The sequence below is a fragment of the Acanthisitta chloris genome, unplaced genomic scaffold (assembly GCF_000695815.1).
Source record: "Acanthisitta chloris isolate BGI_N310 unplaced genomic scaffold, ASM69581v1 scaffold44058, whole genome shotgun sequence".
In the NCBI taxonomy this organism is placed as follows: domain Eukaryota; kingdom Metazoa; phylum Chordata; class Aves; order Passeriformes; family Acanthisittidae; genus Acanthisitta; species Acanthisitta chloris.
In genome coordinates this window covers 1-14,619 of record NW_008688387.1, presented here as the reverse complement: position 1 = coordinate 14,619, position 14,619 = coordinate 1, and the positions used below count along the sequence as shown (strand labels likewise).

The following is a 14,619-nucleotide window of genomic DNA, read 5'->3' as shown; positions in this document are numbered from 1 at the left end:
CTTCAACTAGCAAATGAAAGCTACACCATCCTGTACAGAAAGGAATGTTGGCATAACATACTATAATTTCATTCCTAGATTAAGTAGCTCTGCTCTGCAAATACAGTTAGGGACATGAAGTCATAGGAGTCTGCTGTAAGATATGATCACAGACCACTTCCCTGAACACTAAGGGGGGTAAGCTGTAGCATTGTGCTTTATGATCACTGGTACAATGCAGGCAGTTGACAGCTGAACTGCAGTTCACAGACAGCATTGCTGAAGCTGTCTTTCTCACGAGAAAGAAGTGAGCTAGAGAAGCTTCCTTAGTCTTCCAGATGTGGCATGGAAGTTACCTATCCAGATGCTCCTGAAAACAGATCCAAGAACACTGTAGTAACAATCTGCTGTAGAGTTTTGTGCTATTTGGTAACAGTTCATGTTGGCTTAGACTCGGCTCTGCTGCTTTTTTCCTCTTATAATACTTACTGCTGTCAAGAGCATCCTGCAGACTTGCTGGGAAAGTTATTAGCTTCTTTTAACTAAGACCCTTAACCTCGTTCACGGAAATCTGAATGTAAAAGACTAAACTGACAAAGCAATGGTGGCTGACTGGATTACGTGTAGTACTAGTGATTAGCTACACTGAATAGATAGATGTTTGAGTAACTGCTCTTTCTGCCTGATAACTAAGGCTGTGCTGGTACTCTGCCTGTCCCATTCACGAAACTTGAGACCAAAACTGTGAGTCCCCTTGCAGCCATGGGCTATCTAGCCTTCCAAGATGTTCTTGATAATGAAAATGATTTCTACGTTTCCCTGCACTTGTTGAATCATATTTAAAGGTTGAGTTACTCTTGAAAAGGGGAAAGAAGGGTTAAATGTATATGAAGTTTCATTCAGTGGGTTTAGGTACAGAGTAAGATGTTCTTTTCTCAATGCTCTTTTCTGAGAGAAGCTTCTTTCAGAAATCAAAGTTAAAGATGATGACACAACCAGTATCATTTCCCATGGAAAAAAAAAAGAAGCTGAAGAGAGAAAAGCTGCATGCTTGATGTGAAAATATTCCTGTTTCCAAAGTGAGGACTTGGGAGTGTTAGCCTTGAGAATTACAGGACTTTGCTATCTTATCTAGCCTTAGTCCTTCAAGGCTAACTAGAGACTCTAATTCTAGTGTTGTATAACTGGTTCTGCTTCTACGCAGTAGCAGGAGCAAGACACAGTCTGTGACTAGCTGTGCCTAAACCACAGGGATCTGGGCATTGTTCCCAGTTTGTGAGTCTGCACTGCAGCTGGGCTAGGACCTGCAGGTAAGAGGATGAGATGTGGATGTGCTCCCATTGCCCTGTCTGCTTTGCAAGTGGGAGAAAGCCAGTACACCGTTTTGTCCTCTAGCCTGGGTGACCTGGGGACTGAGGCTGCAGCACACTGCAGGGTGCAGTGCAGCATGGATGCAGTCCATGTTCATTGTTGCTCTGGGACAGCAGCATGAATCTTACTGAAATGAATCATCACTGGGTTCAACTTGTTTAGCTCTTAAACTGAATTGTCACAGAGTGGAGAACCACAATTACTTTATTTGCCCTATCAGGTCTTTTTTAGTGTAGAGAGCAGAAAATGGTTGAAGGTTTTTACAGGCACAGGAAGAAGAGTTCATCAAATTGTTGTTGGTTTCTTTCTGAAAATGTGCTGTGCCCTGTGGTAAATGCATTCTCAAGTGCTCTGTGCTAGTTTGTATAGAAGATGTTTTGAAGCCCTGCAGTCTGCTGTCTCACCAGACTCATCAAAAGACTATTCTTGTGGTGGTCTGGTTGTCTTGGAAAGACTAGAATGTGAGACCTAGCAGACTGAAAATGGAAGAGAGCTGGGGTGAAAACTTTGACCTCTGAAACATGTGAGATTTTGACCTTGGAGTCAATGGGGCTAGGATTTCACTGGTGGCCTGTGTTCCTTGGCACCACAAGCCAATGAGCCATTGATACACACTGTACTTTTCCACCTGCCGTTTTAGCATGCATGGCTCTTGGGTCACTCATTGCCATGGGAACAATATATTTCCCTTCTCCTGTTGCCAATTTCTTCTGTTGATTGGGAGTCACTTACCTCTTTCTTTGGTGTGATTACACAATTGGACACCTTAATAAAACCTCAATATTTTTAATTGAAGCAGTGCTTTTGTACTCATCAGTCTTTGTTAGCTGCACAAGTCTCTGGTGTTAAAAGTTGTAATAACATGACACAGAAGGCACATACTGGGTGAGACCTCTGATGCACTTAGTGTTGTGTCCTGGAAAAAACTATGTCACCTCCTTGGGAAGGAAACCTTGCAGCAAGTGTATGTTTGAATTACAGAAAGCAGCTCTATCCACAATCCCACAAGGCAGAATCACTTAAGCTACTGTTTTAATGTTTGTCTAACCTGTGTTTTAAAACCTCCACTGATGGAGACTCTGTAGCATCTAAGGCGATGGATTTTAGTAGAGGATATTTCTGTTCCCTGGTAAGTAGGGTACAGTGGAAGAAGCTAATCAAGAACTATAAGGACAAGTGTTAAAAGAACAGTGGAAAGTAACTTAAATTCAATATATTTTTATTCTTTGTAAATACAATGAGTACAACTTTTTAACTTCACAAATCGGTTAATCCACTTTGTACAGGAAAAGTTTTACTCATTCTATGATAGTCCAAGTGCTGATTTTTCTCAGTGCTAGTTCCTAATAACAAATCAAAATTTGAAAAGTACAGCAGCTATCTTTAAAATTTTTTTCTACATTTTTCATACATCGAATAAGCAGCTTAACGTTTTTGTGTGTGAGAGGGTGTAGGCGAACAAGGCTTCAAAATTAGAACCTGGAGTTTTCTAAAAAGGCATTGGAGACTTTTGGAAATTGTTAGCATTGTATCAGTCAACAACCTTTATTTCTTTGAAATAAAATTCCTTCCATTGATTTGTTTTTTATAGTCATTTCATTTCTCTGCACATCTCATCGACAAAGAGTTTGGCCACCGTTGCCTTTGGTTTCAGCACTGTGCCAACGGGACAGCCAGCAGGTCACTGAAGAGTCATCTCCATTGTATTTGGTTTTGCTGTTTTAGAATTCTTTTCTTGACTTGTATCTTTTCAGGTGTGTGTGTGAGTGAGTGTCTGTGTATGTGGAAGAAGAATGAGGGAAGGTCGGGGTGGAAGTGTATAAAGCTCTTCTGTCTTTGAGATGTTAACCGAACAAATTGTGGTGACATCCGCGTCAAAGATCACCCGTTCGTTTTGGAGGAAGAATGGAGCTGCCATCATAAGCTACTTTTTAATCAGTTCTGAAGGCCACTTCATGATGTATTATAGCAGAAGCAATGTTTTGGTAACCTGGTCTTAAATGTTGCCTATCATATTAAAAACATTTTCCCAATACAGGCTACTTTTAAAACAATTCTGAAGGCCACCACATCTTGTGTTACAACAGAAGCCAAGTTTGGTCACCCAGTTCCAAATACTGAACAAACTAAAGTACCTTCTTTCACATTTTGTCTCAGATCTGCCAGTTAAATGAGAGAATAGCAGAGTCTTTGTTAACTATGACTGGCATCTGAATTGCCTCCATCCTGTAGTAACAGGAATAGCAGCCAAATTCCAACCACTTTCACTTTTTCTGTAGAACAAAGCATTCTCTCCATGATCTAAATCACTCTGTTCAGAGCAGCAGAATCATATCTACTGGGGTATTTTTTTGTCAATGAGTTTAAGGGCTAAACATTCCCAGGCTTATGCTTCCTGTAGGTTTTGTTAGTTGAGGCTTATTCTCCATAGATAAAAGTTCTTCTCAAACTGTCCATCCTGATTGTTTATTTTAAGGTAATTTATATGTCACTGGATTTGTACATATCTGAAAGCAGTCTTGTAATTGGTACATTCCCAATGGTCTTTTTGAAAAACACTTCTTCTATTGTAGATGGACTAATTGAACGTAAAGCTGGTAAAAGCAATAGAAGTTTTCCAAAACGACAGGGCTGTGTGGGATACCTGGGAGACAGAGAGAGAAAGAATGTTACTGACGTTTTAAATTGTTTTTTCAAATAAAGTATTTTACTTTATAGAAAAAGACCAAAATTCAATAAATTGTAGAGATGGTGCTACCCAGAATCATAAAATCATCAAAGTTGGAGGAGAAGGATCATATCATTGAGTCCAACCATTAACATGTCGCTGCTCTAAACCCTAAACCATATCCTCCAGCATCAGATCCAAACACCTCTTAAACACTTCCAGGGATGGTGACTCCACTACCTCCCTGGGCAATCTATTCCAGTGCCTGAACACCCGAACAGGGAAAACTTTTTCCTAACATCTAATCTGCCTCTCTCCTGTGTCATCTTATGGCCATTCCCTCTAGTCCTCTCCCTGCAGCCATGGCAGGAGAGACATCCCCCACCTCTCTACAACCCCCTTCCAGCACCTGTGCTAAAACCCTGTGTTTTGTACTCGTGTTAGCAAGAAGGTTAACTGCAGTGAAAACTCTCTAATGGCAGTTAGCAGAATACAGAACAAGGTCTCTGAATTTTGTTTAGATCCTTTGTTTATACCCCTAGAGCATTAGCAATAGAGACCAGATTTGCTCTGATCTGTCCCTTATACAACAACTGTGTTCTCGACACAGTTCAGGGAAGAGCTTGGCCTGTAGTAACTACTCTGTCATTTAAAGTGCAGTTTAAACCTAGCTGGATTGTCTTGGTAATCACTTTGGTAATCATTTTGGTTGTCATATATATATATTGAACACCACTTCACATTTGTAAAGAAGATTTATGTTTAAGAACCTGTGTTTATCCCCAGGTAATGTGTTTCTGTATAGGATATTTTCCATCCTTTCTCCCAGCTTCTGAAATCAACATAGGATGTGCATTCTAGCTGTGCTTAGGCTGACTTTCCACCAGTGCTTCTCAAACTTCTGCTTACAGTGGTCTCCCTAAAAGGAGGAGAAGGTCGTTTGGAGAAACACTCTGCTTCTCCAGACTGCCCTTCTTGAGAGTATCCCCTTGAGAGTAACTCTGTGGAGATCAAAGGGCTGATGCTTCTGGAACACTGGCAGGAAGGAGAATTCAAGCCTGAGGATGAAATGCAAGCTGAAAGCTCTCTCCCAGTGGAGTCAAAGTGACAGTCCTGTCAGTGGACTGCACTTTTTACTTTGTGAAAGGAAATCTTTTACAGCAGATACTGTTTAGCCCTGTAGCTAAATACTTCCAGCAACATGGAAATGCAGTGGAAAAGGTGCCATGCCTGGAATGGAAACTGTGGGTATGTATTCCTCCTTGGCTTCTTTCTCTCCAACAGGCCCTGGCTCACTTTGAGTCTCCAGGGAGTGATCTTCATGGGGAAAGTCTTCCATAAGAACAGGAAGAGTTTACTATGCAGGGGTTATTCTTTTTGCTCTCAAGCAGCCATAACTGGATAGAATTTGCACTTTTACTCCCATCCCCAGGGCAGGCCATTCCCTTTAGGCTAACAGAAGTGCTTCGGAGACCGCTGCCATCTAATCTCTGATACTGACTTCTGCTAGACAGAGCTATTGTGACAGCAGATCAAAATTCCAGAAGGAAAAGGTGTTATAAACATTTCTCTTCCACTGCTCCATGTCCCCCTGTGCTAGTCTCATGGACCTTCATTGCAGCTAAAGAACTTAGATGAGGACTTTACAAGTCCTGTCACAGCTCTCCACAGAAGTCCTGAACCAACCAGGGCAGCATCACAGAACATGTTAGGTAGCATCTTCAGGCTTCTCCCTGTCACACAGCTCTGAAGTGGTCCATAGGAGGAGGCTAGTGATCTATTCCCAGGCAGCTGTTCTAGGGTGTGAGGTTGTACTCTACATAGTACATTTTGTGTATTTCTGGGTTCACCCCTGTACACTTTGTGGAATGACAGCTACAGCTTTTACAGCAGGTTTGAAAATTTCTGTGTCCTGTGGGACTTGTCCTGAGTGAGACAAGGGGGAATATTTTATTCCCAAACAATAATTCTCAGCACCACAGTGGGATTCACAGTTTCTGGGCTTTTCATTTCAACCTGAGCACAGACTCACAGTAGCATCTTGGAAGAGCCATTTAAGTTCCTTGTGTCCTGATTTCTGTGTCGGCAAAATGGGGGAAATTATATGGTAATTGGAGGTCATGGGTGAAAAGGCTCATGCTGGTCTGAGATGTGATGTTTTTAGCATCACTTTTAGTGGTATTTAATGGAACGAGATGTGGAGTAAAATGTAGCCCTCTGAACTGCAAAGTGTTCCACAGCAGGTGTCACTTCCCAGAGAAGATCTCTTCTTTTGGCGCTTTTCCATTTGTTTAAATACATTGAGGTGCTGGAGCTCATCCAAAGAATAGCAACAAAGCTGGTGAAGGGTCTAGAGCACAAGTCCTCTGAAGAACTGGGAGAGCTGGGGGTGTTTAGTCTGAAGAAAAGGAGGCTCAGGGGAGAACTTACCACTCTCTACCTGAAAGGAAGTTGCAGTGAGGTGGGTTTTGGTCTCTTCTCCCAGATAACAAGTGATAGGACAAGAGGAAACAGCCTGAAGTTGTGCTAGAGGAGGTTTAGATTGGATGTTAGGAAAAATTTCTTCCCCAGAAGGGTTGTCAAGCATTGGAACAGGCTGCCCAGGGAAGTGGTGGAGTCACTGTCTCTGGAGGTACTTAAAAGATGTGCAGATGTGGCACCTGGCTACATGATTTAGTGGTGGACTTAGAGGTGTTAATGGTTGAACTCAATGATTTGAAGGGTCTTTTCCAACATTTTCTATGGTTCTATTTCATCAGGAGATGCCAAATCCCAGCAGGCTGACAGCTGGTGTATCCTTGCTCTAACAGCTCAGTGCCCATTTCAGCCAGTGCCAACACTGCCTATAGTATGGTGAGAGCAGGATTTTACCCCTACACCTACCAGAAGTATTGGGAGAAGACACCACTCACCTGGTGTGGATGTAGCTGTTCAGGGTGAGCTGGGCTTCATCTTGAAGGGCTGCTATGGCTGCAGCATTTCGGAAACTCCTCAGTTCAGAACCACTGTGTGTGGGCACTGGAAAGCAGATCAGTTACTAGTTCAGCTTGACTCTTGGGTGGGTCAAAACAGTTCAGCTAGTGCTATCAGTGGAGATTAAATGTTCCCATTAGTTCCCCAGCACTCCACTGTCAGCCTTTCAAAATGCAGCACTGACTATTGGAATTGAATACCAGGAAACCTGTTGGGTGATACAAAGCTATGTCTGGTTTAAAACATCATTTGTGGTTTAAGGGAGCAACCTCACAGTTATCAGACCAGATGAGCAAGAGGTTCTTTCTGCTTACCAGCTTTAAAAGTGACAATGCATTTGAGACAGGCAAATTCAGTAGCATCTAGCCGAAGTTGTCTAAATCTAGCCACAACCTCCTGTAAAGCCTGTATTTCTGAAATAATTTTATTCAGCTTCTGAGAATCTGTATTGTCACCGTTCATGCCTGAAACAGAAACAGATGAAATAAACAATATTAAAGGCATTTTCTTTATTTTATATTGATTTCTGACAAAATCCTCTGTATCAATATCCACTCTATTGTCACACTTGTCTATCTGGTTCCATGTAAACTGACTATATTGTATGAAAGTTAATATAAAATCTCCTCTTGGATGATAACAAACACAGTAATTTGCATTTAAATGACAATGCAAGCAGTCATGAATACAACAAAACAACATTATTTGCATTTAAATATAGATTTATAAATGACAGGTATGCTCTATTGTTCAGTAGGAATTTGTTATTCTTTACATGTTGTTCTTTTTTCAGTAATGTATTTTTATGGTAATTTTTGTAACAAAGTCATTAAATTGTGCAATTCTTACCAGATACAGCCAGTAGAGTGTTAGCATCAACTGGAATGGCCCATTGTGCTATTCCTAGAACAAACAGTTCTCTCCAAGCATCTTCCAAAAGCATCAGCTGTCATACAATAGATGTACAATATAACATAGTGTATAATTTATAGATTTATAAACAATTTAAATATGTAAATTTCTGTTATTTTAAAAGCTACTTTAAATGCCTGTCATGGTATTTTCCCCACAGTATTCATTAGCTTCTTCTCTTAGCTTTTTGAAAAGGTGTCTAGAAATAAGTCTATGCACTGCAGAAAAACACTGAGGTTTGGCTCAACTGTGCATCATGTTGTAGACCAAAAGGAAGGAGAAAGAGAAAGGAGAGTGAGAACTCCCTCCCCAGAGAGTTTGCTCACAGCATGAACACACTTGCCTGTGTTTCTCAACATGGCATGGCCTCTTCCTCCCCTCCCTCAGCACATGTAGCTGTCTATCCTAGGACAGGTTGGATGAGCACTCTCCTCTTGCTCTCCAAGGCATTACACTCCTTTTGTGAAGAAAAGCCTGGACAACATCCTGCATCAGTGTAGGGAGGACTGCTTTAGAGCAGTGGGTCTTTAATCCCTTCCTTACTAAGCAAGTCTTCAGCTCTGTCAAGTACAGCATCTGGACACACATACAGTTTCTCAGTGTTACCTGTTTTCCTGCTTTTTTTTCTTTTTGCTTAAAATCACTCAAAAACTCCAAACATTAAGAGCTGTTTCCTTCCAGAGCTGTGAAAATCCAGGCACCTATGCTGAGAGCATTGCTAGTTCTCTGCAATTTTTGCACACTGTGTGGCTATATGCAGGATGTGTTTTTCTCTGTTTGGAGGCAATGCCTTTGATTCCCATGAAGAGGCAGTTGTGCATTTAAAGTGGAGACAAGACTTCTGGAAATGCAGGCTGGCAAAGGCAGGACAGGTATGTTTAATCTTGAGGGCATCTATGGATGGTTAGCCCAGGCTAACTCTTGGAAAGTTTGGAGAACCCCCAGTTCAGCTGAAGTTCATGGCGTAAAGGTCATGTTGTGGTGCATACACATTGTTGGGACCTCATGTCCCACAATCAGGTGAGAGAGATTTGGAGGGTTGAGAACTGTAGTGGACTTGGGAGGTATCTTCTGGCATCTCCATGCAGTGAAAACAGATTGCCCAAAACTTATGCAGCAAAACAAAACCAACCCCAAACCTCTCAAATCCACAAGCATTAATGTTACTATAGTCCCTGAAAGTATCAGCAGCTTAGCTTCTTAGGAAAATAGGAAGGAGGGTATTTTAAGTCTATAAAGAGTATGTAAGGAAGAACAAAGTGAAAAAAGATGTTGCACCAAATTAAGGATGATTTCCCTGGAATCAGGTATGTGAAAGTAATAGGTGATACAGAAAGCATCAGTAAAAATTAATCCTTCATCTACATACTAACTCCTAACAATGTGGTGTTCAGGGCAGAATTATTTGTTGTCAAGCACAGAACCACAGAATGGGTCAGGTTGGAAGGGACCACAGTAGGTCATTTGGTCCAACCTCCCTGCTCAAGCAGGGCCATTCTAGATCTCATGGCACAGGGCTGCATCCAAATGGTTGTTGAATATCTCTAGTGAGGGAGAATCCACGACCTTTCTGGGCAATCTGTTCCATTAGGACAAGAGGTGATGGGCAGAAACTGATGCACAGGAAGCTCCACCTGAATATGAGGAAGAACTTTACTGTGCAGATGACCACACACTGGAACAGGCTGCGCAGAGAGGTTGTGGATTCTCCCTCACTGGAGACATTCAAGAACCATCTGGATGCAAACCTGAGCCATGTGCTCTAGGATGATGCTGCTTGCACAGGGAAGTTGGACCAGATGACCCACTGTGGTCCCTTCCAACCTGACCCATTCTGTGACTCTGTCATTATGTTTTACACCACCCTGTTACAATCTGAGTGGAAGGAAGAGCTCTTGGGGTCTCTGCTCTCCACTTGTCACTGTAGGGCTATGTCCATTCTGTACCTTTTGTGCTATGTGCTTTGCAGAACTTCTACATACCCTGACTTACAAAATTGTGACAGGAAGGTATTTCTGTCACTGTTTGCATACGTTTACTGTTCGAAACACTCACATTGGATTTTAGGGTACAAAAACATACCCAGATTACTGTATGAACTGGGGGAGGGAGAGGTTGTGTCTGGAGTGTGGTGCCTATCTGGGCTCTGTTCTGAGAGCAGATGATCTACACTTAGGTCTCCTAACCACTGCAGCCTGTGAACCCAGCCCCTCCTCTGGATAATCCTGCCTGATGGATGTGCAGGTTTCTGTATGACATAGGAAATGATTCATCAGCCTTTCATTTGCCTTTGTAAAACTTTTGTCATTCATTCATGCAGATACAATGATAATGAATGGTGGTTCCTGGAAGATATCAATTTCATATATTCTTTCCCACTAAGTCTTTAAAGCCTGAAGACTTTAGAAATAAGAGACTATTCCAATAGCTAAAGCTTTCTTCATGCCTATGCATAAGTCTGTAAAACCACCAATTAAAATAATTCATGCTGAAGTCATACTCAGCCCTCCTTCTTCAAAGAAACAACAAATACTGAGCTTTCTGAAGGACTGGGTTTTGCTTCTTAATCAACCCCATGCTTAGTGTGACCTTTTTTTGGTGACCTGCATTGGGCCAACCTGTCTCACAGGCAAGGTGGGCAGGTATGTAGGACAGCAGAACTAGAAGCATGGCATTTTTGTTGTGTGGCTTCCAATTCATGATGGAGTTAGCTGTGTGGATCTGGGGAAGGGACACAGCCTGTTTTACCAGGGGTAAGTGACACAACAATCTTCAGGCAAATTGGTTGCTACTTTTTACCTTGCCTTCATGATAAAATAATCTCAGAGTACTGAAATCACAGTGTGCTTGCCTTTTTAGAAGAGCACCAAAAAAAATAGCAAAATTTGGGACAAGGTTTTAGACTCTCCTCAGGCAGATGTCAGGGATACAAACAGAGAAATGCAGATATTTACAGCTGGGCCATTGTCAAATTAAATAATGCAATAGCACTGTGTGATTATTCACAAAATAAGGTGATTAAAATCCAAGTTATTTCTTCTTCAGTTCTCCTAAATATGACAGGGGAATTGTACAGACCCAAGTCAAAGCTTTAGAGCTGAGCAGCTCTGAGTTTTGAGGGAGGTGGCTTGCCATGAGGTACAGCAAGGCAAGGTGATGTTAAGGAAAGATTGGGGTTTTAATCTATAATTTGCTAATGTTAGTCCCTGATATGAAAGTAGAAGATGTAGTGGGTTATTGAACAGGAACACTGGTATCTGTGGTAGATAAGCAGGCCTGAGTGTTTGAGGCATGCTTGGTCATGTGCAGTAGAGACTTGCTCCCCAACCCTGCTGCCCCCTCCTGCACACACTGACAGAGATGACATTGTGGGGAATGCATTCCTATCATGTCAAATAAAGCCTTTGCCTAAGGAGCCTCCTGTGCACATCACTGTCTAGTGAGGGGCCAAGCTGCCTCCTGTGTGCTGAGGCTGCAGCTGGAGCAGCACACCAGCTTCTTGTAGCTGGTATCTGAGCCTGGTTCTTTGGTTGCTTGGTGTGACAGACCCAGTGCTCCACAGGAGCAGCAGCAGCAGAAGACACTGTTAGAGAGCAGCATGTGGCACTGCTGTCTGCCCAACAGCATGTGTGACCTCCTGGGCCCTATCTCCCCTCATCCTCAGTGCATAGCAGGACTGCAGCCAGAGCTGAACAGCAATCCCCTTTGTCTAATTTCACATGGATTTCAAAACTTGGGTTTGGTGCTAGAAAAGGAACATTTTTATATGCCTTAGCTTTATAGCTCATTGTGACCATCATGATTTGCCTTTAGGTAGAAAACACTATTGGTTTCCTAAGAAGCTCTTTTCTTTTAGTTCAAAACATGTATTTGCATGTGAACTGCAACACTTGCAACGTGCATCCATGGAAAGAACGAGTTCCTCTGGTGACTGCTATGTAACATCTAAAGCACAGTTTTTCTAGTTACAACTTTGGTAAATTAGCTCAATCATATCGAGTTATTAGACATCTTTTATGATTGGAGCTTTGTGTAGATTTCTCCCCTTCCATTTTATAATTATCTGATTACTTTTCTAAAAATTGGTGCATTATACAAAGCACACTAAGTCCTCATCAAGAATCGAGTCATTAAGAAATTGCTTTAGCTTGTATGCTTCACATATGATTCACTTGAGGCAAAGGCAAATTGTCATAGAGGAAAACAAAACAAATTAGGGAAGATTTTTATCAATGGTGAAAAATATTGGGGGCTGGCCAAATACTGCTCCCACCATATTTGTAAGTTCACTGAAGCCAAGGTGAATAAGGAAAAAGTGTTGGCTGTGTAAATAGTGGAGAGGAGAGGAGGAGGAGGTGGTGCTGAAGGAGGAGGAATGGCTTTCAGAAATCACCTCAGTCTTATCCTGAGGCTGTATGCTTAACTAGGTATTTCTCATCCCAAAACAGCAAAGTAAGGTACTGTTCCCAATTTTATGGAGGAAAAAGTCTCACAAGTAGAAAACAAGTTTCGGCATGCTAAGCTTGACCTGCAGCCTGGTGACTTTTCCTCTAGAACTCATCCTCCTGCAATATTTGCTTTATATTAGATTTTTTTCCTGCCTTGATTTTCACTTGCTTCGTGAAACAAAAATTGGAGGAAACAGTTTCTAAATCACTGCCTGGTTTTCAGTGACAGACCAAAACTGCTCTGAACTTCAGAACTGCCGAAGTCCATTATGAATTTAACGGTCTAGGACTGGAAGTTCAGGACCCAGTTTGAGTTCTGAGCCTTCTTTTACAGGCAGGCCAGGCCAATGCCACTCCCACTGCAGGTGCTTTACCTGGTCTTGTAAGGACAAGGTGGAGAAGGCTGGGACACTCTTCGCCCACTTGATGCTCATGAACAGAAGTCTGGCTGCTGACTCGCAGACGGATTCGGTGGCCACTTCATAGAGATACATTGGGGTGCCGTTGACTTCATGTGGGTACTAATGGCGAAAAGAAAATAAAGCAACTTCATACAGTGTCACCAGAGCAGCCTCAGCTTCCTCTCCCCTGCAGCTGCCATTCAGTGCATCATGCTCACGCCCAATACAGAGTCTGCACTCTCCTGTTCTGCAAGCAGAGGGCATTGCTTGCAGTGGCTCACTCCAAACCGCTCCCTGCTGTTTATCCGTGCGGATGAGCTGTGCTACAGAAACAGTTCGGAGGAGGAGGTTGAAGGGAGAATCAAATTCTTACACGGGGAGGGAAAAAAAGTACCAAAATGAAGTGTCATCCTGTACCCTGTTACACACTAGCACACCTCTGATAGCAGAGTTAGAAGAATACAAATTTGATTACAAATTTGTGGTTTGTAACCTTGCTTCAGAAACTAATTTAGCATTCCAGCCCTGCCCAGCAAAGCAGCAAGTACTCATTTAGCCTTCACCTTCATCTTGCTCTCTGACTGCAACAGAGACGCATAGAGCTAAGCATAACTGTCTAAAGTCTATGTAAGGTTGGAATGGAGTTATATGTTTTCAAGCATGTGCTGTGTCTTCTTGCCAAATAATTTCTGATTCGGTATTTTTCAAAATTATCATGTAAAAGTCTATGCCATGATCATGTTCTTGATGAGTTCTGCCAGGCCACCAACTCTGGAAATACAGAACTATTTAAGCTTTTATGATTTTCTAGATGATGTGAACATGCAAAATGCTGTTGCCAGTGGCTTAATGAAAAACATCACCTTATGGCTAATTCCTGTGCAGCTGAGGCCACAGCAATGCTTTCACTGGGCTGCTTAGGAAATGTCACAACCAAGAAGTGCAGAGACAGCTTAGCCAAGTTTGGGGGTTGTGCCTGTGGACAAGCTGCTGGCTTTGCTCAGTACACATCGTACTTCCTGAACTGTACCACCATAGAGATGGACATTTTGCTGAAGGAAACTCATTGATTGCATTCCTTGTGAAACAAGGCTTAGAACTGACTTGTGGATGTGCTCCAGGCAGGAGAAGGACTTCTGCAGCCATGAAGGTGTAAGAATGCAGTCAGGATTTGCGTGAAGCAGGTTACCAATCAGACCTGCTGCATACTCCTTCTGCAGAGGGTCTCTGACCCCTGGCACTTCACATCTTCCTTGCTTTCAGGGATGTAACAAAACTCCCCACCACAACCCACAAAGCCTCGAGCTTTGCTCTTTGCCGCGTCTACCCCAGAGGCAGGAAGGAGCTGACAAGCTGCAGACACCCCAGCAGCGAGGTCTGGAGGTCCGTGGAGCAGTGGCTAACCTTTGGGGTGGGCTGAGCCAAGCCCACCAGAGCCTGTCTCTCCGGGGTGCCAGTGACTGCAGCCAGCTCCAGGCCGTGGGGCTCCAGCTGGGAGACGGCAGTGAAGAATGCGGGTGCTGGCAGAGCTGCAGCAGGGAAGTGAGGAGCACCACTGCTCTCCTCCTTGTGCCCACGGAAGTAGAGAGCCACCTGCTTCCGTATCGTCGACGTCCTGGGGCCTCGCTCGTGCTGCACCGCTGCAGGGCACCAAGGACAGGCGAGGTGGTCACCACGGGGTTCTGAACGAGGTACCCTGCACTGCTCACCTGGGCTTCCCTCCCTCCCTCGAATTTTCTGGGGCCAGCCCCATGCCCCCCACCCACCGGGTGCCAGTGGAGAAATGTCCAAGGCTGCTGCAGGATGGGGACCGCGGCAAGGAGACACTGGAGTGACACACCACTCCACGGTTCAGAGCAGCTCCCTC

The 14,619-nt window shown here is 43.2% G+C and overlaps 1 protein-coding gene across 1 annotated transcript; it reads right to left on the bottom strand.

The window, feature by feature from the left end:
• Window positions 1–2,558: 2,558 nt before the first annotated feature.
• On the bottom strand, window positions 2,559–14,392 carry NR2E1 (nuclear receptor subfamily 2, group E, member 1; the record flags this gene model as incomplete). Its single annotated transcript, XM_009080973.1, has 6 exons — window positions 2,559–3,994; window positions 6,931–7,036; window positions 7,306–7,455; window positions 7,841–7,937; window positions 12,726–12,872; window positions 14,157–14,392. Coding segments are annotated over 6 exons (899 nt in total), but the record flags the coding sequence as incomplete, so codon positions are not given.
• Between the last annotated feature and the right edge of the window lie 227 nt (window positions 14,393–14,619).